General features: G+C 44.1%; 1 protein-coding gene across 1 annotated transcript in view; it reads left to right on the top strand.

The window, feature by feature from the left end:
- CMTM8 (CKLF like MARVEL transmembrane domain containing 8) overlaps positions 1–22,954 on the top strand; it is a 42,362-nt gene extending 19,408 nt beyond the window's left edge. Inside the window, exons 2-4 of the mRNA XM_006134298.4 lie at positions 12,877–13,050; positions 19,049–19,165; positions 22,364–22,954. Of these exons, the coding sequence (XP_006134360.1) occupies positions 12,877–13,050; positions 19,049–19,165; positions 22,364–22,447 (375 nt within the window). The 3' untranslated portion in view covers positions 22,448–22,954. The remainder of the gene's footprint in view (positions 1–12,876; positions 13,051–19,048; positions 19,166–22,363) is intronic.
- Positions 22,955–26,556: the final 3,602 nt, after the last annotated feature.

Genomic DNA, 26,556 nt, shown 5'->3' with positions numbered 1-26,556 from the left:
AGGAGAGTAAGTTGTAGTTGTAACTTTTCCTCAATTTAGAACCTGCTTTGCACACAGTTTGCTGCCAGTAATTTTTAATTTATTTTAACAAAGTTTTTAAAACCATCCAGTTTTTCCATTGGAAGTGTTGGGGGCATTTGCTGCCAACACACTTCTGAGAGCCTCTTGGAAACTCTGTGAATCTGTGCTACAGCCACATGCATAGAATTTGTGTGTGAACCCTGGTTTTCATCTCCACAAGTACAGTCTCTATCACGTGACCTTAGACCCTGATAATGCTCCAGCTATCTTCTCCATGGATGAGGGGTGTAAGCAATAGTTGACTACCTGATAAGCCTAGATTTATCGAGTAGTTGAGTCACTATTCAATTAGTCGCTTCCCCCCTCCCCTCGTTGCTGCCTCTGATATAGAAGCAGCAAGAGGGGGTTCCCCCCAGCACGCTCTCTGCGGAACGGGGGTGGGGAGAGGAGGCAGAGGCACAACAGGGGGGAAATGGTGAGAATTGGGACTGAAGCAGTCCTCATTCACACCAGGTCCCAACTGCTGCACCTCTGCCTTTTAAATGTAGTAAGAACCTCATGGGTGGCTCTCATTACATTTAAAAGACGGAGGCACAAGTGCCCCACCCTCCATAATTGACTAATTGAGTGATAGAAATTCCATCGATTACTCAATTAGCTGATTAATCAAAATTTAACATTCCTATTGTGGACCAATACAAGAAGAGCATTACACATTTTGGCTACGTCTAGACCAGGTATGTCCAAAGTCCGGCCCGCGGGCCAATTCCGGCCCGTGTTCCGATTTAATACGGCCCCCGCTTCCTCCCCCTCTCCTGGCTCCCCGGCGCTCTTTTGAACTGGCGCGCCCAGCGTGCTGCTTCCGGCCGCGCCGCCGCTGCCCATGGCCTCCACGGTCCTAGAGCCTGCCCTGTAGGGCACGTCCGCAGCCCCGCTTCCCCTCTCGGCTGCAGGTTCGCCCTGCCCCCAGGCCGCCGTGAGGCCGGCGTGCCCTGCGCTCTCCGCCCGCCTCCGACCCTGCGGGCCCTCCGCCTTGGGGCTGAGAGTGCGGGGGACGGCCCTCACGCATGTTCACTTCTTCAAATCTGGCCCTCTTTGAAAAAAGTTTGGACACCCCTGGTCTAGACTATATCCCTCTGTCAGCAGAGGGATGTAAATGAAGCACTTCGAAAGTGCAAATGAAGCCAGGATTTGATAGGTATTTTTATGAACTGAAGACTAGGTATTTTCTCTAGAGCCACTAACCAAAAATAAAGGATGAAAGAGGAGACTCCCCAAAAAGAAGGTATGTGTGTGCATATATGGAGCATAATGCCAGACAACTGTCTCCTCTCTCACCAGCAGCACCAAGAGCATTAAGGTTTTGGTGATGCTAGATTGTTCCTCCTGGCGCGCACACACTGCAGCCCTACCTCTGCCATGTATACCCCTACTTCCCCCCGGCCCAGATTTCCCTCAGCCTGTAGTACGAATACAAAACCTAGGGCGGTGACAGCCCTGTGGCTATTACTGTTCAGGTGGTGGGATAAGGGTATGTGATTGCTGTAGAGCCCCGGAGGGCCACTGTGATGCAGTCTGCCACACTGTGCACTTCCCACAACAAGTCCGCCCAGGCAGGACTCCTGGGGAAGCCAGAGGACCCTGTACTCCAACTCTGCAGTCAGACATGACTCTCAGCCAGCTGGTAAAACAGAAGGAACACAGTCTAAAACAGAGCTTGTTGTAGGTACAGAAAACAGGACCCATCAGTCAGGTCCATCTTTGGGGGTGGGGAGCCCAGACCCAAGTTCTGGGCCTCTCCCTGTTTCCCCAGCCAGCTCTAGTCTGACACTGTCTCCGGCCCCTCCTGTGGCCTTTGTCTCATTTCTGGACAAGGAGGCCACTTGATCTTTTTGTTCAACACCTTCAGTTGGCACCTTGCAGGAGAGGGGCCCAGGCCATCAGTTGCCAGGAGACAGAGTGTGAGCCATTCTCTCTACAACAATCAGACAGCCTTATCCCTGCACCTAGATACTTAAGAAATGCATAGGGGAAGCTGAGGCACGCACACTGTATTCATAAACCAGGTACCAAAAATATCAAGTTCCTCTATGGCATTTCTAAACAGAGCTTGGTAGCCGTGTTAAAAACCAACCACTACAGGGGAAATAAAAAGAAACATTATTACACTACTGACAACCAAGCAGTTTGACACTGTGTGTTCATAACTAACACACCAAGATTTGTTCAAAGCCTTCTCTAGACATCTATTTATAGCCTATCAGCCTCTCTCCAATTCCATCCCCCCCCAGAGGAAAGTCAAGGGAAATTTAACAGATGTAATCCTGGACCCTAAAACCACACAACTGAGAGGAAAGTGGAATTCCTATCCAAAGATCACCATGTACAGCAACAACTGGGCTTAGAGATGTGTGCTCAGACTCAAGTGGAAGCCACGCATACAGGATTGTCCTGTTCCTACATTATTAAACAAACTTATTTTATTCGTGTTACTGCAGCATCAGTCCATACACATACACTGGGGTCCTCCTGGTACACACACTGCAGCCCTACCTCTGCCATATATCCCCCTACTCCTCCCCCAGCCTGTAGTATGAATATAAAACCTAGTGGGGTGACAGCCCTGTGGCTATTACAACCCACCCTCTTCTACCAGCACCCTCCCCTCCCCCCTCTCAATGGGGATTGCAACAGGGATGGGAGGGGTGATAATTCCTTGGGAAAGGAAGAACACAGAGCAGGGACATCTCGGGAATAATCCCTTCTGAGGAGCTGTGGGGGATCAGATGGGGGATAAAAGGAGGCAGCAATGGGAGGCGGGGGGACTAACCTCTCTGGGGGAGAAAGGACCGGGAACTGATAGTCTTCTGGAGATGAGAGGCGGCAGATAACCCCAAGCGGCTGGGAAATCACTAGGGTCATGGCTTGTCGAGAGGTCAGTCTGCTCCAGCATCACCATCAACGTGCTCCCCTGCACCAGGTATGCAGGTATGTGGCTTGGGGCGGACCTGCCTATGGGCGGCTCACACACACGGCGGCTCGACCCCCCGCCTCCCCGGAGGCAAAGGAGCCTCCCCGCAGCGCGGAGGCCATCTGGTCCCACTAGTCCCAGCCTCCTGAGCCGTGGGGGCTGAGGCACGCTCCAGGCAGAGCCAGGGGAGAGACCTCGCTCCATGTTGGTGGAGCAGAGCCCCCCCCCCCCCCGGCTCTGAATATTGGTGGAGCATGGGCACCACGAGCCCATATGACTCGCTGCCTATGCCCCTGGATAGGGTCAAAAGCAATGATTGAAGTGGTCAGTGACCAGTCAGAGAAGGGGCAGCAGCTCTTCTCCTTCCCCTCATACTCAGTTCTCCATTTCCCAGAACTCTGGGCTACCATCTCCTCCGCTTCTGAGCCTGTTGCAGAAGGAGAGATGGTGGCTTAACAAGGACATTCAGGTGAACGTACAGGGAGGGGAGGAGGCACTTGGTATAGAGGTACAAGAAGACTTTTCTGAAGCAGATGGGACCGGTCATGCACTGACAGATCTTGAGCATCAAGCCTCATGAGGAAGACAAGCTTCCTGTTCCCCAAAAATCTTATCTTAAGGCGCAAGTGACTTTTTATGGTCCTTTGTGTGGTTGCTTAAAATACTCTATAGGATTGAGAGTAACTTCCTGCTTAATAATTCTTCTCTATAGGGTAGTTCCACCAAAAGGACAAACAACTTACTAAGTAGCCGATCAAGAGACCCACACTGCAGGCATCTGTTCCCTCCACAGCACCTTCCAGGCACCTAGAACATCACAGGAACAAAGCTTGAGTTAGGTGCCTAGGCTCTCTATGCTGAAGGGGTGAGATAGGATGCCTTAAAATGCACTCCACAAAAAACAGCACTGTAGGTGAGGAGCCATCTAGGCTAAAAAATGGGAGAAGCCAGCCCAAGGGGTATATCCTAAGTCTTAATCCTCTCATGGAAGCACCTAAGGGTTGTAGGAGGTGCTTGTCCCTGCTTAACGATCTGTAGACAGGAACCTGTCTCCTGGAGTTAGGTGGCTTAGGTGCCTAAGCCATGGGGGAAGATGGCTTTATTCTGTTGTCTATTTTGTGGTCTACACACAGTAGGAGTCATTCATATATATGTGTAAACTGCCACTTGTACCTTGCAGACATTCTAAGAATTGGCTCTGAATTGCCTATAAAAATAATTCTAGTGTTCAAAAGAAATGTCTTTTTAACAGTGGAAAAACGGTCATTTTCACTCCTATGCCAAAATGTTCCAAAAATACGTTAAGAAATAAGTGATTGTGCTCCCTATAGAGTGGATGTACGAGGGGTTGTTTTAGTTACATAGGATACCAATAGGCCAGTGGTCACCAACTGATCGATCACCATGCCCCTAGAAGTCAATCGCTGCACCCAGCTGGCCGGGCGGCTGCCTCTCTTTGGTCAGCCTGCCCAAGCTGGGCCACGCTCCAGCTGGGTTGGAATAACGGGGCTGCCACCCAGGCAGCTGCCCCTATTTGTTAACTTGCTGGCTGCAAGGAGGGGGCGAGGGGAGAGACACACGTGTGCAAATGCATGCGTCCCCAGACCGTCTCCTGCTCTGGGAGGTGGCGGGGCTGGGCCTGCTCCACAGAACCAGGGCTGGGCAGCTGGCACACATGGTGTGCCGGGGGCCAGGCTATGCCGCGCTGTTCCCCGTGGGCCGTGTGCAGTGTTGGGGAGCCCCTTTCCCAGTGCCCCACTGTGCCCAGCTGGGCTGGAGCTAGCCCTGGGCTCTGCCTGCCCCAACCCCACCCCTAACTCCAGAGCCCCTACCTGCAGGCAAAGGGCTGGGCTGGGCAGGGATGAAACTCTGCCCCCATCCCACCCCGCACTGCAACGCTGCTCCTGGGAGGCTGCAAATCCCAGTGCTGCTGCCGTACCTGTGGGTGCACTGGGGGCACAAGGATGTGGGGGCAGTGGTTGCACTGAGGGGCATATGGTGATGCGGGGGATCAGGCTGCGGGGGAAGAGTGGGAGGGGGCAGAGGTTGCACTGAGGGGCATGGGGCGATGCAGGGGATCAGGCACAGAGATCATGGGGCTGAGAGAAGTGAGGCTGGAGCAGAGGGAAGATTGGGGGGGGGGATATAATTTTACTTTGCAGAAGCTGCACTTTCCTTTACTCTCCACTTCTTCGCCTCCCTCCCCAGTTAGCTATTCGGCTGCATTCTCACCCTTTCACCTTTTCTGCATTACTCCCCCAACTCCCGTCCACTTCCAAACTCCCTCTCGTACTCCCACCCCTTCTCCTGCCACCAAACACTCTTCAAGACCCTGCCATTCTCATCCTGTCCTGTACCTCACCTCCCACCCAGATCCTGCATCCCTATCCCACTCAGTGGCAGTCCTGTCTTGCACATTGAGCCCCTCATTTTTGTTCACGCTCCAGATCCTAAGGGGTGTCCACAAAATCCACTAACTCTGGAACCCCAGAAAAGTAAATCTGGCCTATGGGAAGCCCTGAATCTTAGTTCTCCCTGTCCCTTCCCCTCACCCCGTGGGGGCTGGAGTACCAGAAGGATGAGGTGACTCATTTGGGGCCATATCCATGAGGGTTGGGGGGTTTTGGAGGAGGTTTTTTTGTTTCTCTTTTGTGTGGTCCCCAACTGATTTTCAGTGGGTCAGTGACCCCCTACCCAGAAAAGGTTCCCCACACCTGCCATAAATAAAGAAAACATTGAAACCTTTTGAGTTTGATGTAATATTTTACTTTATTTAAAATGAAGTTTGTTAAACTAGCATGCGAAAGTTAAAACACTGAATCTGTTTAATAATTTAAATTAAACCGTTCTCCCCAGCTGCAGCACTAGCAAAATGGCTCGGGTGTACTTATGTAATTAATGGTGAGTTTTCAACAGGTAGTCTGCTGAAAGGTTTGGAGTGGGCAGGGCCTCAAGAAAGGGGTGGGGTCTTAGGGAAAGGATGGGGTAGATCCAGGCTTGTCCTGACATTTAAAAAGTGATCTTGATTGTAAAAAGTTGAAGACCACTGCAATAGGCTAATTGGATTAAAAACTCTCTCTGGAGACGCAATTCAGATATGTTTCTGACAAGAAAATACATCCAATTTCTTATGTTTTGGCTTTGCAGGGGGGAAAAAAACCTGTTGTACAGTATCTAGCACCCCCTACATATAGCTGCCTCTCTTCACCACCCAAGTGTCACTCTTGTTTGAAAAAGACAGGACAAAGATATTTTGATTTTTTTGTGGGTGGATTTCTGGCAAATGTGCCACACTCTGGGCTGTCCTTGTACCAAAGCAGAATATGCAGCTGCATAGTGCAACTGAAAATTTGGGGCATCACTGGGTCCTAAAATCCACCCATTCGCCTCTTCCTATCCCTGTTCTATGGTTTCACTTGCTCAGAGAGGATCTAGTTAACTTTAAAGCGGAAAAAGCCTGCCAGACCTATTAGCAGAACACTGAACCTTTGAAAGAGCCATTCAAGTGGTAATGAAGCCATTTAACAGGCATTTGCCAACCCCACATCTATACGGTTAGTTTCTGAATGTACTGTGTTAATACAGGACCTTAGTTTTAAATTAATTTTTAAAAATTTGTCATTAGTGCGTTACTGAAAATTATAAAATCACATCTCTGAAAAATCATCCCCCTCCCTCTGGCTGACATCAGGCAGAGGGACACCAGTTTAACAGTACTGCATAGGGCCACAAAAATCCGAAAGAATGGTTCCTGGCCACGCTTTTTTTTTTTAAATTTATTTATTCTATGAAACCTTATGAAACCTGGACTCTTTCCCCATTGACTCTTCTATGATGAGGGTTTTTTTGGGTTTTGTTTGTTTGAATAGCAATTTTAAATTATATTGCTGAGCCAACAAGTGACGGCAAAAAGAAAATAACATCAGTTTTCGTGGAAGAGACAAGGTGGATGAGACCAACTTCTGCTGATGGAAAGGAAAAGTTTTGAGCTTCACAGGAGCTGTCATGAAAACTCTTCCACCAGCATAAGTATGGTCCAATAGAAGAGATTACATCTGCTACCTTGTCTTTCTCATGTCTACAACGCTACAAACAATGGAAATTATGAATTTTAATATGGAGAACCACAGCATTTGTAATGTGGGTGTCATAGTGCAGTTTGAAGGTGGTACGTTCACGTCATTCACTTCTTGCTTTTTAGTAACAGTTTGCTGTTTTATTTAATTTGTCCAGCTAAGAGAGAAAGAACAGTTGCGTATATCCGGAATAGCTGTAAAGAGCAAGGATTAGTCATAATTTGTTTTGTCTTTGATAGCACCCGTGACATATGATGAGCTGCTGATTACACCAATAGTGCTGCAAAACTTTTCATTTAAAAAGTGAATCCAAATGTACATACTCACTAGCCTGAGGTTCTGAGCATCTCAGCTCTTGACTTCAGTGGGCATTGCAGATACAAAAAAAAAAAGGGGGCACTGATTTGGGGATAGATATGTAGCTGTCTAATTTTAGGGACCAGAGTTTAAAAATGTTGGCTTTGTCACATAGTGTCTGCCTATTACTTAATATATATTATGTGCTAATGCACATACGTTTAATATTGTACGGTCGGGTGTGGCGGTGCATGCCAGTATTCACAGCTACTTGAGAGGCTAAGGCTAGCAGATTGCTTGAATTCAGGTGGTTTTGGCACATGGTGTCCAATACCACTAATAGCCTGGCCAGTGGGTGGCTGAAGGACTGGCTAGAACAATATATGTTGTGATTGGTGCTCTCTGTGAGGGCTGATGGGCCAATTGATCGAGGTGACAGTTCAAGTAATGGAAGTACCTAATTAAGGAACTGCCAGATTATTACAGCATTGAGATCCTAATTAAAATCCTAGACCTTAATATACTTCAAGGAAAAACTACCAATCCTTATGATGTAGCAGTTTTGCTCTGTAATACACTGTGTACTGTGGCAAAACAAGAGCAAATTCACAAATGTGTTTACCCTTTGCAGCCCAGAAGCTCTCTATACTACCTCACATATGCATCAATTTCTTCTGTCCTTCTCTTGCTAACTTTTATCTGATTTCTTTTTGCTGCAAGATTCCAGATTTACCATATAATTATAAATAAGCCTGGCTTTCTGTATTCTTATTTACTTCTAAATTAAAAACAAATATTTTAGTCAATATTGATCATAATTTGCTGTGTCCTTTTCATGTATAGCATTTGTGTATGTATTCAGCTTCCTGTCTCACAGTGCATTCAAAGCAGTGCATACTGTCCCGTATTATTGCATACACACTAAATTAAGCAATGTGAAAAGGTTTCCTAAGTAGCTTGATTGCTATCTTCTGCTTTATGGTATTAAGCACCTATCAGTTTTTGTTGACATTCTGTATTCTTGACGTATGTGAAATGTGGTTTTGAGGCTGGTGCAGTTCTCCACAGCGAAGATTTGTTATCTAGCGAGCATGAGGAAGTACGAAACAAAGTATTCTTTGCTTTAGCAGCTGCATGAGTGCAGCCAGTTTCTAACCAGCCACTGAAAGAACAAATGCCACAATGTAAGGGACAAACAGAATATTATGAGGTAGGCTTGCATCATTGCGGAAACTCTTAACAATTTAGCATGCTAAGCCCAACATGAAGATAACCCTACAGTGAAAGCAATTGTTCTGTTCTCTATCCTAGATATCCATGTTGCTTTGACTTCTTTGATGTTTTGCTAAATGCTGACTGCTATATTAACTCAACTAATTTACAGTACCAATTTACCCATTTGCTGTATTATTTCACCAAATACAGTCGTGGTTCCCAGTGAGAGTCAGTGACCATGAAATGGTCTGACTTTTTCAGTTCTAATCTAGACATCTGAAATACAGGCAGTCCCCAACTTACGCGGATCCGACTTATGATGTCGGATCCGCACTTACGAACAGGGCTTTTCTCGCCCCAGAGCTCACGGGCGGCGGGTCGCCACCCGTGTCCTCCGGGGCGAGAAAAGCTTCTCCTGGTCTCCCTGGTCTTCTGGGGGGGGTTCCAGCAAAGCCGCTGGACCCCCCCCCCCCCCCAGCAGACCAGGGGGACTGGAGCAAAGCCGCCCAGGCGGCGGGGGTCCCGCCGCCTGGGCGGCTTTGCTCGGGTCTCCCTGGTCTGCTGGGGGGGAGGGGGCGCAGCTAGTGCACCCCCCCCCCCCAGCAGACCAGGCTTTTGTTGCGGGACGCCTCGGGTAGAACAGCTGGGGTGCTGCCGGGGTTGGTCCTGTGGGAACCTACCGGGCAGCGCCCCAGCTGTTCTGTCCTAGGCTCCAGATTCAGCAGCTGTTGAAACTGATCAGGCTGATTCCAGGAAGCTGGGAGCAGAGCAACTCTGCCTGTGGCTTCCTGTAGTCAGCCCCGTGTCAGTTTCAGTGGCAGCAGCTGAATCTGGAGCCAGTTCCGACTTACATACAAATACAACTTAAGAACAAACCTATAGTCCCTATCTTGTACGTAACCCGGGGACTGCCTGTACTGTTTGTCTGTTAGTTCCTGTAACATACAGTAACAGTATCCTAATCCAACTGAATGTCAAATATACTCTTAATACATTAATTGTTATAGTTATGATGAATATGAACAAATAACCTTTTAGAGTGTATATCTTACAAGTTTCCAGGAACAATATCTGTTCTGCTTCTTAATTACTACTTAGACCACATCAGTGGTAAAGCAATTTTTCAATCAAAAAATAATAATAAAAATTCAAAATACATTATTTGAAATGCATGCCAGACAAATATTAAAATGCACATACTCCTGAGATAAGTGAGCAATATGTATGAAAATATTGTTAGAAAAAAGTATTCTTTTTTGGTGGATATCTGAACGAGGTTTGTTCAATTATGTAATTAAATAGAACAACTTCAACAGGAGAGATTGGGGGGGAAGCCCATCAGACTATTCCATAGCCTAGTGGTTCACTTGCTCATCTGATTCCTCCTCCTCCTCTGACAGCTGGGCAGTTGAGCCAAGGGGCCTCCCCAGGAACTGGGTAAATACCCTAACCACTAGGCTAAAGATCATAAGGGAGGTTATCCTCTTGCTTCCTCTTTCCCCCCCATCCCTGTGTTTGTTGTGAACTGACCTTAGGGGCCTGAATCTAGTAGATGTGATCAGAGGCCATCTAACTGATCAGGCCCCGTGCATGATTTAGATAGCCAAATGCCTGTCTTTCTGGGCTTGTGGATTGCTTTGGGGCTTAGGCAATAGATAGATGCTCAGGTGCCTAGACAGAGGTAGCAGTGTGCATGCCCAGAAGCAGAGGCATCTACTATGGTTTGGCAGTAGCTAAGGAGGCATTTTGCAGATCACAGTGATGTCTGAAAATGATTTAGATTATGAACCATAATTGTTCTTGGATGCCAAAGTGCCTATTTAAAAAGCTGCTAATAATAATTTTGGCAAGTATTCTTATCAGGATTTTTTTTTTGTCTCTCCCTCTGTCTTTTTTTTTTTTTTCTTGGCATTTGCCAATAATTAGGCCCATAGGGTTCAGACAATTACTTGTAAAACCTGTATCCCAATTATTATTGATATAACTTATAGGTAATACATTTGGAATAAAGTGATGACTAGGTATAAAACATATTTTTTATTGCAAGTATGATACCCTTATAATGGTATTTAATTGACTAAACAGTTTTTATTAACGTGGTTGCTGTATTAGCATTTGATTGTTGGTATTAATGTAATCAGCCAGTAGTTTGTGCAACATGAGGCATTAGATAACTGAGTTGCTGTTGCTTGTAGAATGTTGTCAGAACTAGAAATATAATGAACTACCTGAAACCTTTACACTCAGCTGATAACCTTTATAAAAGGAGATAGATGCAGAACTGTAATTGTTCTCTTAATGTTGCTTGGAATGTTTGTTGGGCATTGCTGACCTCCAGTGGTAGGTGAAGCTAATCACAGGTTGTTGGATCCTTGGACATACATTCCAGGACTGACTACTTATCTAAAAGTGTCAATGAGAAATCAACTGATATCAAGCAGGATTCTTTTTATCTCTTCAAATAGCAAGTTCAAAAATTGACATAAAACAAACAAGAATACACTGTGCATATTGGGGATATAAAATCCCATTTAATTAGCTAACCAGTTTAACCAGTTAAATTTAACTGGTTAACTTATTGAACAGGGACAGGTGTGGGGGGAGGGGAGATGGGGACCGAGCTGGAGCCACCCCACTGCAGCGAGTAGGAGCTGCTCTGGTTGGGCTGGAGCACCCCTGCCTGTGGCATGCCTGTGTCAGGCCTGCTGCAAACAGGGGCTACTCGGGCGGGGCCAGAATGCCCCTTGCCTGCAGCAGAAGCAGCCTCCTGCCCACAGTGGGCAAGGAACTGCTCCAGCCCCCACCAGTTAACCATTCACATTCCTAGTGTATATACATTAGAATACAGTACAGGTTGAACCTCTCTGGTCCGGCAACATCCGTAATCCGGTATGATTTCAGTTAGCTGTATGTCCACTTATTATGGCTGTGGCCAATTTTCCTATGGTCCTATAAAGTTTGTTTACAGCCCCCAGTCCTGGCTCTCAGTGTTCTGTGCTGTTGTTTAGCTCTAATTTACCCCTAAAAGCCCAGTAAGCCACGGAAGTGTTGGTAATGCTGCTAGACAGTATTGACCTCCTGTGGTCTGGCAAATTCTCTGGTTCGGCACCAGTCAGGTCCCAAGAGTGCTGGATTAGAGAGGTTCAACCTGTACAAAGAAACAAGATGGCAGACTGAAGGGGTGAGCTTGGATGACAATTTGAAGGATAAACTCAAGTCCTCTAATGTTTTCAGAACTAGCAGAGCAAGACTCTGTTTGGAAAGTCAACAGGGCAGTGTAAATTATAGTGGCTTTTTTTTTAAATTTAGCCTTTTACCTTATGACCTACATGATGTTGAAAGATTTTAATACTAGTGATTTATGGACTTAAGTCATGCACCATTGAAGTCTGTGGGAACATAGCCCCTGAGTAGCACTGGAGCTGGAACAAAACTGATGGAAGTGAAGCTATAGCATAACTATTTGATTCTTTTGCATTTTTCCCTGACTGTGTAAGTATGCAATGGGCAAGAGAACCATTATCTTGTTCTGTTACTCCTCGCTAGGTGACTTGCACTATTGGTGTGGAAGAAGGAAGAAATCAAAATTCGTTTAAATATTAAGAAATTTAGGTCCAGATTCTGGCCCTGGTTTCTCTTTAGATTGTGTAAATTTTTTGCTTTTTGCTATTATGAAGAAATTCAATTATGTTCTTCTCTAATTAAGATTATAATTTATGGGCAACTTGCAAAAATGCATAAATGGGAAAAATCTTAATATTCAAATGCAGTTACTAACATTCACAGTAATGCTGTCACCCATTTTTCTGTGCAGGAATGTCTGTCTCATTTTCCCTCTTCTGGCTAATATCCCACATCAGTCTACTCAGGTTTTAATCTCTTCATGTCCATAGAATACATGAGAATTTTACTCCTTTCCATTATTTTAATTATTGCCAGGAATAACTTAAGTTATGTTCAATTTCTCTGCCTCCCCACTCTCTCACCACCACCGTGTTTCAATTTTACTGAAAGGAGCAATTCAGAAAGAAATGAACCGTCTCTTAAATAGCTACAAAATCACATTAATTTATGCTTTCTTTAAAGGGTGCTTGCCCATATTTCTACTATACAACATCCAGTCCAATTCATCTCTTAATTAACTTTTTATTGTTGCATAAAAGAGAAGGTCAGTGCCTTCTTCACTGTGCAGTGTTGACTTGGCTTGAAAATTACATTTCTGAAAGTGGATGGGGGAGTGTGTTCCTGTTCTAAACCTGTATGACATTTTTTTTTTCTCTCTACATTTTTTTACAGGTGCTAGGGTTGCTGGTATGGACACTGATCGCTGGAACAGAGTATTTCCGGTATCCTGCCTTTGGCTGGGTGATGTTTGTAGCTGTATTTTACTGGGTTCTTACGGTGTTCTTTTTAATCATCTACTTGACTATGACCTATACTAGGATTCCCCAGGTGCCATGGACCACAGTGGTAAGCATGCAGAATCTTTGTTGCTGTGCTTTTTTTTGTATGTTTACTGAGTACCAGAGGGAGACAGGCATTGATGTCCCCTATAATTGTGGCTAAAGAACTATGTGCTTTCACATTCCTTTTTCTTTTGTATTTTAACATCTATCCATTTTCCTGACACTATCCGTCACATAATTTGTCTAACACATGATCTACTGCACAGCCCCTCTTCCTAAATCCAGACTAGGTAAGGCATACGTCTGAGATCCTTTTCCTTTAATTTTCATTTCTTACCATACCTAAGCTGCACTACCAACTTGCTTACTCAAAAGACGAGAGAGCTCATTCACTCTGAAGTCATTGCTACTCTTATTATGTGGACTAGCTAGCCAGAATATCAATATAGTTTAGTACAATGTCAGGCTTTCTTTGCCTAACCATTACAGTTCCATCAACTCATTTCCTTTGTACTTTTATTTGGGTCATTGGTTCATCAATGCTTTATTTTTTTCCAACAATGAATATGGAAATGTGTACACATGGCATGTGCTCTAATAAAGTGATTCTCAAACTATGGATCAGGACCCTAAAGTAGGTCATGACCCCATTTTAATGGGGTCACCAGGGCTGATGTTAGATTTGCTGGGTCCTGGGGCCAAAGTCAGTGCCTAAGCCCCACCACCCAGAGCTGAATCCGGAGCTTGAGGGCTTCAGCCCTGACTGGTGAGTTTCAGGTTACATCTTCAGCTGAATCCTTTAAGCTTTGCCCCTCCTCCTGCCTGGCACAGCAGGATTCAAGCTTCGCCCCCCCTCCCCCCCATCAGTTTTCATTATCAGAAGAGGTGATGTAGTGACGTTTGAGAACCCTTGCTTTAATACAGTGTAGCTCTTTGTCCCGCTGCAGTGATTAAAGATTGTCATGTAATGATACCTCCAGGAATACTCCCACCCAAAATTGGCAACCCTAGGAGGATAGCAATAAAGGCTCTTTCTTGGATCTTTTATAGGGATTAAACCTGCATCTGAAAGCCTGAGCCTGTACTGCTTGGCTACGTCTACCCTGGCCCCTCTTCCGGAAGGGGCATGTAAATTTCACGAGTTGTCGTAGGGAAATCCGCGGGGGATTTAAATATCCCCCGCGGCATTTAAATAAAAATGTCCGCCGCTTTTTTCCGGCTTTTAAAAAAGCCGGAAAAGAGCGTCTAGACTGGCCCCGATCCTCCGGAAAAAGTGCCCTTTTCCGGAGGCTCTTATTCTTACTTTGAAGTAAGAATAAGAGCCTCCGGAAAAGGGCACTTTTTCCGGAGGATCGGGGCCAGTCTAGACGCTCTTTTCCGGCTTTTTTAAAAGCCGGAAAAAAGCGGCGGACATTTTTATTTAAATGCCGCGGGGGATATTTAAATCCCCCGCGGATTTCCCTACGACGACTAGTGAAATTTACATGCCCCTTCCGGAAAAGGGGCCAGTGTAGACGTAGCCCTTGAGTTAGGACCAAGTTACTCAGAGGCAATAGTAGATTTATAAATCTGTATATGACCTAGCCAATAGAGGGGGACATAGTGCGGCTGTGATTTGTGAGACATTTTAAATTGCATGCCAGTTCAGCTTCTTATGAAATACTTTCTATTAGTAGTTTATCTTAGTCACAGTATGGCAGTATATTTGTTAGTCAAAATTTTAATGAAAAAACAAAAACCTAGAAGCTTTTTGCTACCCCAGCCAGCCTATTACTCACCATGACTCATCCATGACCTAGTATAATTCTATTGTGGTGTGTGTCTAATATATGATTTTTATATAGCTTTTGGAGGGTTCTAAACGTAAAGATTTTTGTCTGGAAATGGAAGACAGGAGAGCGTGATGATTACCTGCTGTGTTTCCTCCCTCTGGGGCATCTGGCATTGGTCCCTGTTGGCAAACAACATACTGGGCTAGATGGACCTTTGGTCTGACCCAGTATGGCCATTCTTATGTTAAAGATCATTAAACAGTTTTAAAGCATTTTTTGTAATATAAAGGATATTTTACTTTCATGTGACAACTTCTTATTACTTTAACAGTCATGACACACAATATTTTAATTAATACTCTGACTCTTTAGAAAGCCAGGGCAAAAAATCTTGTTTGTTGCCATGCGAAGTAGCTTGTTGTAGCAGTATTGGTCTGTACAACTAGGGTTATGTTCAAATAGCTTTTATACTTTCAAGTTTCAGGAGTAGCAAATGCCTTTACAATTATAACACATCCCTAATTTTGGTAAGGGTAAGCGACTAGTTGACTAGTCAACTACCTGATAAGCATAGGTAGCAAAAAAGTTAAATTATTTTACTGCAGTACTGTACCTTGATGAGTTCAGAGATTGTATGTTTGTTTGTTTGTAATTACCTTTGACGTGTAGTCAAAAAATAAGATCGCTAACATCAATTTGAATTGTTTTGGTGACTGCCTTCATTCATTGTATTTATTAGCAACAGAATCAGACAAGGTAGCAGCTTGCAGATCAAAGGAAGTGATCTTGGTGGTAGACAACCTGACAAATCTGAAATGGTCTCCACCTGTTTATAGAGCCAAGTGTTTAAATTTTTTCAACTTGCTTAACAGATAAGATTGTTTAGATGCAGACTGAAAGGGCAGCCTCCGTGATAGAAGAACTTTAGAGAATAGAGGGGGAAGGAGGGAGAGGAAGGAATGCCAAACTGCAAATGCTTGGATTTCAGGTTATTTTACACAGTGCTTCTAGAAGAGTTTTGTGTTATGACCTATGAATGAATTGGACCCATCCAATTTGTGGTTGACTAGGAAGAATACTGGATCTGCTTCCAGTATAAATTGCTGTTGCTTCCCTTTAGCAGGACCAGATGCTAGCATCTCTCAAATTAGGTGGGTTTTTGTTTTTCCCTATACTCCAGAAATTGTTAGCCCAAACACACATTTATTCAATGCAGCATCCAAACTTTATTATTATCCTACTTCATAAATTATTGCATATAAGATGTACTTACTTTACTGCAAATTAACCTAACGTCACCTGTCCCAAAATTGTCTGCCCTTAGAGTATGTGTGTGTGTGCACATTTTTCATTAAGAATAATGAATGGAAGGCTTTAAATTAGTACATTTGGATTTAAGAAGCAGATGGTAATTTAACACGAACCCTTTGTTTTGAATAATACATTGGTAATAGGGGCAAAGTAAACTTGCATTTGGCTCCATTCTTCCTCACAATGTTATCTCCCAAAGCAACACTTTACAAAAATAATGTTCTTCCTTCCTTTGTGCATGACAAGATATCGCAAGGATTTGCAGCTTTCTAGGATAATTGGGTTTCTTTGGAGGAAAAACAAAAAACTAACAGACCGTCTTTTGAAGACTTGGAAATAAAGGGCCTCTTCATGAAATTCCACCTGAGCCTGATGACTCAGAGGATCCAGTCATTAAATTCGTACCTTGATACTTTATTAGTACAGGTTGAAAGCCTCTGAATAAGACCAGCACGAAAACAAAGAAGATTACATGTTTTGCACATTTTAATTTTGTCTTGACAAATTACATTTGAATCCTAAATCTTGGGCTGCAGGGCTTCACGTGAATGGCCAGGCTGGGCTATGTGCTTGTGTGTGTGTGGATGAGTGCTTCTTTCCCATCATACCATGGAATGGCAGCAGATGCTCTACAGCTGTGACTTACACAGCACTTCTGAGACTGCAATAGCTTTTATGATTCTGCAAGGATCAATGGCTGGTGAATTCAGTAGCCTCTAACAAGAATCAATAAGTCTCACCTATTTAGGGTGAGGCTTACCTGTTAACCATTCACATCCCTAGCATGGGTAGCAACTCCATTACATCTCAATCAGTGGGGGCTGGAGCAACTCCCCACCAACCATGGACCAGGCGCTGCTCCAGTCGAGGGGTGTGTGTGTGTGCTCCAGCCAAGATTCCTTCTAAGTTTCTCTGTCTTTGGGCAGAATACATTTTGTTAAGTGCACTGAGTAATGTGCAGATGTGCACCACCAATAGAAACACATACTGTCCTCTGTGAGAAGCTGTGGCACCTGATTCTCTGCTGAGCAGGCCACCCAAGCGCTCAGCTTACAGGGACCACTGGCTCCAGCCCAGGCGCAGTAAGTGGGGGTATCACTCCAGCCCAGCGGCACCACCGCCCACGCCTGCTGCCCTTTAATCAGTTAACCAGTTAAACATTATTTAACCAGTTAATCAATTAAATGGAATTTTACATCCCTAATCCGCACAAAATTCTCTATTATTCACATACTCTACAGCACCCACTCTTACCCATTCCTAGGGCTCAGGCCTCATCGTACACTCTGCAGTTTGCAGGGTCTTTTACCAGTGAAAGAGCCTTGTACTGTAATATCCTATTTAACCTTTATTTATTAGCAATCCCCGTAACAGAATGCACATGCTAAGCATACAATGCTCACCGTTCCCAATAGGACAAGATGAGCTTTTCTTGATGGTTAGTCAGGACGAGGCCCATCTGGGGGGCTCCAGTTTCTGCATGGTGTTATTGACACGGAGTTGAGGTCTGGCCAGTGGTGACTGCCGGAGAGGGACACGGGGGCACTGGCCAGGTGACCATTCCTCCAACTCCACATGAGCAATCAAGCCCCACTCTGCTCTCCTGGCTCCCAACCATGTCGTTCTGCTTCCTGCCACTGAGAAGAGTGTGGCGTTCCATCCTAAACTCCCTCCCCCAAGCTGTGTCTGGTGAGTGTGAGGGTGGACCTGGCCCCTACTGCTGCCACCAGATGTCCTACTAGTCCCCTGGGGGGGCCCCAAAACATGAGCCTTGGGGTGGTTACCCTGGATTGCACAGTTCTGCTGGCTGCTAGCTGCTTTCCCCACACCCCTCCCACAATGGCCCGAGTCTGGCTGCTCTGATCTTGCAGCTGTGTCCTGGAATTGGTTCACAAAGAACTTCCTTTTGGACCCCAGTTTTTATAGTGAAAATTGAGTCCTGCTTAGCTACACCTTAACTAATTATTTTACTAACCAGTCCTAACGTACTGTAGCAGAATCACCTACCCACTCATACTCTACCAACTTTATTAATTTACACCTGGCAAAATTAATTATTTAGCAGACAACCAATTAAAGAGCCAGACAGAGCTCATGCAAGCAAACAGTAGGGAAGTGAGGACCATAATGATAGAAAAATAAAGAAATTAGGTTTCACAACCCCAACTGTTGATAAGTAGTTTCCTGTCCAACAAAATACTATCAAATGAAGTTTTCTTTAACTATCTTAAGATCTGTTCCTTTATCTGGTGATATTGGGTGCCATTAGGACAGGGTCCCCTTCTTTATAGCCTGGTATTACACTTTTTTAATGTAATTTAGATGGAATGAGGATATAACTTCCAGCTTCCTAGCTGCTCTTTCAGTCTGGCTGTAGATGAAGACTGTAGGCTTAAGGCCTTACGATATGGCTACAGAAAAAGGCTGTATCCTTACACTTACACAGTTGGGCTCCACAGTGTGCAGGGTGTCCCTGCAATATTGTGCTCAGACAAACACTTAACCATGGGAGCCCACACCAGTTCTGGTGTATCTGGGAACATCTGAGGCTGTAGTTGTGGGGCCAGAATATTCATAATGATTTCTTAAAATGTAAATGTACGTCCAAAAAGGCAAAGGGAGTAGGGTGCATTCTCGGGATCAGTTCGGAGAAACCACTAATATTACATTCAAATGCCTTCTATATTTTTGTGAGTTGCACTTGCCATTATAACACTATTGCTAAAAATGTTGGATTATTTTAATCACAGCAATAGTAAGCATAACTGGGAATTATTTTCAACTACATAGCTTGGAGGTGTTTACATGAGAGGCCAACTTCTACACACAGTTCCATCTATGCATTCCCACTGAATTTAGTAGGGTTTTTAGATATAACTGAGAGGAGAATTTTTCCCTCTAGTAGTAGAGAGTGGCAAGTAGAAGTACGTACTTTATATCAAATGTTTTAATCTTATTTTCCCCCCTGTTCTGGTCTAGGGTCTCTGCTTTAATGGAAGTGCCTTTGTTTTGTACCTCATTGCTGCCATTGTAGATGCATCATCAGTTACCAACGAGGAGAACAGTCACAATTACAACAGCTGGGCAGCGTCTTCAGTGAGTTAATTTTTTTAAATTAATTAAAAACTAATATATTCTGTGCATGACAATGTCACATCAAGAGTGTAATTTTCAAAAATGTGACCTGAAATGGGAATATCATGTCTGCATTGTGATGGTGCATAATATACCATAATTCAGAGGAAGATAATATGTAATTTAATTAATGCTCTAAATTTTCATAAGTGACTAGTGATTTTTGAATGCGTCAGTTTTAGGGTACCCATCTTAAAAATACCTTCGAGTGGCTTGTTTTTCAGAGAGAAGGGCGTTGAGCACTTCCAGAAAATCAGTTCTCTTCGAGGTGATTTCTCAGGTGCCTAAAATCACTAGCTATTTTCTGAAACTGTAGATCATTGCCTTGCAAGTATCATTGCAATCCAAAACCGTTGATTTAGAAGGTCTCATGCATTCGCACGTCTCATGCACATAAAAAGTTATTCCATACACAGAAGGAACGTTGTTCCCAACCATAATTCTTTTACATGGTCAGAAGCTTCAGGGGGGTAGCCAAGTTAGTCTGTACAGAAGAAACAACAAATAGTCTTGTAGCACTTTATAGACTAACAAAACATGCAAATGGTATCATGATTTTTTAATGGGCCCAGCCCACTTCTTCAGATGATGGGAGTTTTGAGATTAGGATGTGCAGACCCAAAATAAATAGGGGAGAAGTGGAGAGGAGATGGGGGGTGGCGACAGGGAGCTAGAGGGAATCGGTAAGTATCTGAAGACTGGGTAGTTAAAATGAAGCAGATAAGAATCAAAGTCAATTGATAGTATCCTTCCTGACATAGTTTGTGTAGACTCCTTGGGCCACTTCATCTGAAGAAGTGGGCTATGCCCACGAAAGCTCATGATACCTTCTACATGTTTTGTTAGTCTATAAAGTGCTACCAGACCATTTGTTCTTTTACATGGAGCAGCTGCAGATTACACTTACTTTGCAGGTTATTAGTATAGCTTCAGGTGCCTCTCTAATCTGTTCTGCTTTTGCAATTCCTATCTTCTGTGTGAATTGTGTGTCTGCGTACTTTGTTTTTTTAAATGCAGTGATCAAAATAGAGACTTTGACATCAGTTCTCTTGTTCTCTTGGAACTGGAGGACCACAAGCAGCACATAATGGGGGCTGGTGGAGTTCTCCCCAAAACTCGCACTACTGGGAAGGAAAGGCAGTGGCAGATTACTGCACAGCACATGTACCCAGGACCCCCTGGAAAAAATCTTCCCCTGCCAGGGCTCAGAGCTTTTCCATTCTTGGAGTCACAGCAGAGGGCAAGGGGTAGAAAGGAGCAAGCAGTGGACAGAGCCTCAGGGAGACAAGGTAGAGTGGGATGAGGTGAGACCATGTGTGGAATGGGGAAGGGGCTCCAGACTTGGAGCTCCAGCCAGGTTCAAGAGTTCTGCTGTGGCCCAAGACAGGTCATGCAGTCAGCCCTCACCTGTGCCCCTGACTGAAGTCTCAGTCTCCCTGCCACAGCCAGGGCCACAGAGGGAGCTGAGAGCAGCAAGTGGGGGGCAGGGCCACAACTAGAAGAGGCAGGGTAGGGGCCTAGTGTCCACAAGGGGAAATGTCACCTATCGCCCATGTGAAGGACCTCTTTCCTCTCACTTACTTGCTGTTTAATAGGGTGTTGTTTGGGGTTTTTTCCCCCCTCTAGGCACCTCTTAACTAGGGATATTAAAATGCATTTATTTGTGTACACATGTATCTGCTGAAATTGTCATCAGACACATGTTTACACATGGGAGGGTGGGGAGGCGCAAGCACCAGATCCCATTCCACCTCCTCTCCACTGCCTCTGTGTCGGAGGTGGAGGGAGCAGTCAGCTCGGCAGGAGTTGGCCGATTCCCTGTGTGTACCAGCTCCAACTGAGCCCCCTTTTCCCTGCGCTGATGCCTCTTTATGAGAGTTAGTAGCATAGGGGGGCATGCAGCTCCAGAGGTGCTTCGTGCTTGGAAGGGAGCCAGCTTTTAAACCAGTTCCCACCCCCTCCCCTGCAGCCTCTGATACAGAGGCCGCAGGGGAGTGAGCGGCTGCATGTAATTGAGAGGGTTAACCATTGAGCCCAGGCTCATCAGTTAACTATGTATTTGACTACATGCTCATGTGCCTGCTTGTAACTGTAGGTCTGTCATTCAACGGGTGTTGCTTCTGGCAGGAACTTGTTTGCTTCGATAAATTTTTTTGTGCTGATTCAGGTTTTTAAAAAGTTCATTAATGCTCAGCAGATCAATCAGATCATTTGAGATGTCATGGGACAACTTCTGATACTTTTAGTACTACTTGCACAGAGTGCGTGTTTATTTTTTTTAATTAACTATTAACCCTGGATTACTACTCTGAGAACTTGTGAAAGGATCCTCTCTCTGCTGCTTATTCCTTAAAAAGAGATTTTTGAGAATTCAGTAATAACACAGTCATCTCCACCCAACATCCTCTCTCAACTAAAAGAAAGCTTTCCAATTTTTTTTCATAAGCGGTTCAGGAAAGACTCAAAACTAAGAATGCAACAACACTCTCACGGTGTTGTATATTAACCATACTTATAGTAGTTCCTACAATTTGGTCCTGATTTAAACACAACTCACCAATAGATGTCATGAACTTGTTGCCATCCTTACACAGGTATCTAATCTGAGCCATAATTTTTCTAACCTTGTGTTCAGTGGTGCTTTGCTCCAGTAGTAGTAAGAGTAAGAAAATCAGGTCCGTGACATCATATTGAACATGATATATTGTTGGTATTAACCCTTTTTGGTCCTAAATTTGCAACCCAATTCATCATTGCTTAACATAAGCTATCTATTTAAAGTAACTTCTGTTGATAACAAAAGCCTTACCATTGGTGCTGTGAGGTATTAAAATAATATTGAATAGCTAATGCACAGCTGTTTGAGTAATACATAAGGAAAATAGGAGGGGGAAAGAAACTGGGAAAAGAACAGTAAAAGCTTGACTCAGTCATGATTATTCACTCTGAATAGTGTCTTCCTCCATCAGTATGATCCCATTGGAATAACAAAACAAGGTCCTTCTCTTTGTGAGTTAAGTTGGCAGGATCAGGTCCTAAATAAGCACCATTTTTATGAATATAACAATTTTGTTTTATGAAAAGGCTTGACTAATAAAGAAAGTGCTCTGAAAATATTCTAATTTTTTTTCTAATTTTTTCCCCTTTCCTCTCTTACAGTTTTTCGCCTTTATGGTTACCTTCTGCTATGCAGGAAATGCCTATTTTAGTTTTATATCGTGGAGATCACGGACCTCACAGTAAATATTTTCTTAAAAAAAAAAAAAAAAACTGTGTATATAAAATCTCAGGAAGATTGTATTATGTAACCAAAAGGCTGGGGTTTTGTATACTATTTTTTCATTAGAATTTACTAGAAAATTATTTAAGGTGTAATTAAAAGGAATACTTATTTATAATATACTATTGCTTTTAGTGATGACTAACAGATTTTCTCAGCATTGTATGATAAAGTATTACAAGTAGCAAAAATTAATACTTTTTTATCTTTTAAAATTAACGTGGATTTTCTTAGAAATTATATAGCTATTGTAATTAAGCAGGTAATGAAACTTCAGATGTGCCAATTTTCCAAATGTAACTATTTTTAAATGTTACAGCTGTAATTTCTGATTTAAATGCCACAAAATTGAAAACAATGGGATTTTGATAGTCTGTTTTTTTTCTGTGCGTGAAAAATTAAGCACAAGAATGCTTTGAAATAAAAGACCTGATTTTGTCCATTTAAATAAATTGAATGTATTAAACATTTTGAGGAGGTGGGCAGACTTTTTTCATTCAGGGTCATTCAGATGCTATGTAAAACTCTGATCTTCCTAATTTACATATTCCATTTCTGCCTTTCTGCTCTCCAGTGAGGAGGGCTGCAATTAACTGAACTCGTAAGTTCTCCTGATGGACTGTTGCTTCCAGAACTTGAGCCCATTACCTTGCTGATGAGCCTGACTGGTCCAAGAACAAGAAGCAACAACTGACCTAGATCTCTTGTGTTTTACTTGAATTAAGTTAAATATATTGAGTATATTATAGAACATGTAGGTCTGATCTACACTACATCGGAAGGTCAAATTGAGATGCACAACTCCAGCTATGTTAATTATGTAGCTGGAGTCAACATATCTTAAATCATGTTTCCGCGCTGTCCACTCAGTGAGAGGTTGAGGGGAGCAAACACCCCTTTGGCTTTTCTTACTCCTCATAAGGAGCAGATGTCCCAGCACTGATGGGGGCGCTCTCTGAGTTCGATTTAGCAGGTCTTCACTAACCCTGCTAAATTAAATCCCAGAAGATCGACCACAGTGGTGTTGAGCTTCCGTATAATTAAGATGTGGCCTTACTGAAGATGCCATTTATTCGCAAATATGAGGTACTGAATAGAACATAAATCTATTCTACCTACCACAGTGTCATCTACATGGTGATAAGTAATATAAAAGTTTTATCTTTGGGGTAATTGCCAGAGTGGCGGTAGTAAGTATGACAAATTCCCTCCAACCTTCCTCTGCCTACCAGCACCATCTGCAAGATGTTAATTTGTAAATTAACTTTATTTTTTCTCTCTCATTTTCACATACCTTTTTGTATTCATGAACAGAATTACAAAAGAGTGATTCATTATTAACAGGTATGCTAAAATACTCCCCCAATTGCTTTTTGTTACTTTAGCTAACACTGTTCGTGGAAGTGGTGTTTCCATGCTAACAGAAATACCTCTGCCAACATAGCTATGCGGGTGCAGTATTCATTATATAGAGACACCCTATATCTTGATTCACCCCATTCCTGTACATCTAGTTCTACCATAAAGGGTAAATCCTTCCTCCTGTACTTCAAAAATTTTGGACCCTTCCAGCCTTTGAAAATCTCTACCTGATTGAAGTATATATTTCTATCATAAACTGAAAAGATGACTATAAAAATTAAGACAGGTCATAGGTAGTAAACGAAAATTTGCAGAAGCCTGCAAGCTGTCCCTGAGATTTACTAAAAATATGGTTGGGAGGAGGACTTATAGATGGGGGTGTAAGCCTCATCCTTGGGCAGCATCACCAGCCAATGAAGATATAGAGGTATAATTAAAGTCATGAAATCTTTGACCAACTCATTATAATTTGTGTTCAAGCAGGTTCTGTTCTTTTATCCCTCAGATTTCTTGACGTACATCTTTCTCCCCTGAACTAAAATGAATATTGTGCCTTCTCACGTTTCAAGATACTGTGTATCTGCACTCTAAGGCTATGTCTACACTGGTGGGTTCTTGTGCAAGAACATGTCCACACTGCCATCTGCTTTTGAGCAAGAGCATCCATGGCAGTGTGGACGCTCTCTTGCTCAAGAAAGCTCTGATGGCCATTTTAGCCATAGGGCTTTCTTGCGCAAGAAACCCCTGCTGCGCATCCACACTGCACTTACGCTTACACTTGTTAGAAAAGAGCGTAGCTCTTGCGCAAGAAGCCCCGTCTTCTGACGCCATACTGTAAATCTTTTTGTGCAAGAGCAGGAGGGCAGTGTGGACGCTGTCCAGGTTCTTGCGCTAGTACGGCCATTCTTGCGCAAGAACCCTCCAGTGTAGACATAGCCTAAGAATCCTGTTCTTGATCACACAGCTGTTGTATCTGAACAGCAAAATCCATCAACGTAAGGGAAGCCAAGATATTTAAATACTTGCATTTATTCCATGTTCGCTTGTACCGTAAAGATTAAATACTGAACAGCTCCTGTGGTCACAATATGAAGAAGAAAGCACAGTTGCTGACCTATACACAGATGAAAGATTTTTGTCATTAAAATTTTATACAGTCTTCTGATGGTGGAATAAATATCAAATATATAAAAATTGTCCAAGAACCCAGTGATAAAACCTGTAGACATGCATTCAAATGTAGCTAAAATCAAAACCTTGCCAGTGATTTTTCCATCAATAGTAATTGCTATAAAAGTGTAATAGAAATTCTCTCTGTCACTGGATTTACAAGATCTAAGCCCAACTGTATGGGCATGTCTATACTAGGAAATTTCAAAATGTATTATTTTGAAATAAGTTCTCCCAAAATAACTAGTTCTAAATAGTGTGTCCACAATATGGGAAAGCCTCAAAATTGCTCCCTTAATGTGGTTGCACTACCTCGACTTAGAGCCCCAGGAAGCACTGGGGAGTAATTACTTTGAATGACTCTGGGGAATAGTTATTTCAAAATAGCAACAGTGGAGCATCCACACTATCACTATTTTGAAATAAGCATTATTCCTCATGGAAAGCAAACATGATTATTTCAAAATAACCAGCCCCTTATTTTGAAATAATGGAGTTGGTAGTGTGGATGCTCTACTTGTTATTTCAAAATAAACTCCCTGGTGTAGATTCTGGACTCTGTGTGCTCGCCACGCCAGCCCCAACCGCTTGGGCAGCGCTGTGACGGCGTGTTGGGGTTTTCCCATCTCCTGCACCCCCGTAATGGCACGAACAGACTCCACCAGCCAGTAGAATAGAGGGAGTTTATTGCCTCTCCAGGATACAGCACAGAAATTCTTTTCCTTCTTTCTAGTCAGCAGAGTGCAAGGGATATTTTTCTATTATGTAAACTCTTGACTTTAAGCAGTGATTCATGTTGGAGCCCCATTAATGGGGTGAAGTTTTTTTCTTGCAACCATTTAAACCTCTCCTCTACAACTAATCAAGGAAGTATCTTGAGTGAGAGCTTTATTACATCATGAGAAAAAGAGAGCCAGTGTACTAGTTATAGTGATTCTTTCCATGAGTTCTAACAGCATATGCTATGCCAGTGGTCCCCAATGTTTTGGGGCTGCCTGGTGCCTGGGCCGCTCACACGCTGCGCGTATGGGGGCGGGACCGCTCACAGGCCACGTGACTGGGGGCGTGGCCAAGCATGTGCCGCACGCCCGAGGTCGGCACCGGCATGTGCCGCGATCCCAGGCAGGGGCTGCCCAGGTTCCACGCGGCGCCCCGGGGGCTGGGGCCGGGGCCGGCGCGGCACCCCCGGGGCCAGGGCCAGGGGCGGGGCCAAGGCCGGCGCCAGGGCCGGCAAGGGCACGTGTGGAGGCCGGGGCCAGGGTCAGCACCGGCACGCGCGGCGCACCCAGGGCTGGGGCCGGCCATGCGCCCGGGGCTGGCACCTGCCGCACGCCTGGGGGCGGGGCCAGCCCAGATTGCTCAGCGGGCGCATATAAAGGTCCCAGCGGGCGCCATGGCGCCCGCGGGCACCGGGTTGGGGACCACGGTGCTATGCAAAGAGACAGGCTGTTTCCTTTTCTGTGGGTATATGTCTTTTCAAACCAGATAACATATTGTGACGAATCACATTGAAAATGTATTCAAAAAAGAAAAACAGCAC

Source organism: Pelodiscus sinensis, chromosome 2, assembly GCF_049634645.1.
Source record: "Pelodiscus sinensis isolate JC-2024 chromosome 2, ASM4963464v1, whole genome shotgun sequence".
Classification (NCBI taxonomy): Eukaryota; Metazoa; Chordata; order Testudines; family Trionychidae; genus Pelodiscus; species Pelodiscus sinensis.
Note: the sequence above shows the minus strand (reverse complement) of the source record. Positions and strands in the feature narration are given on the sequence as shown.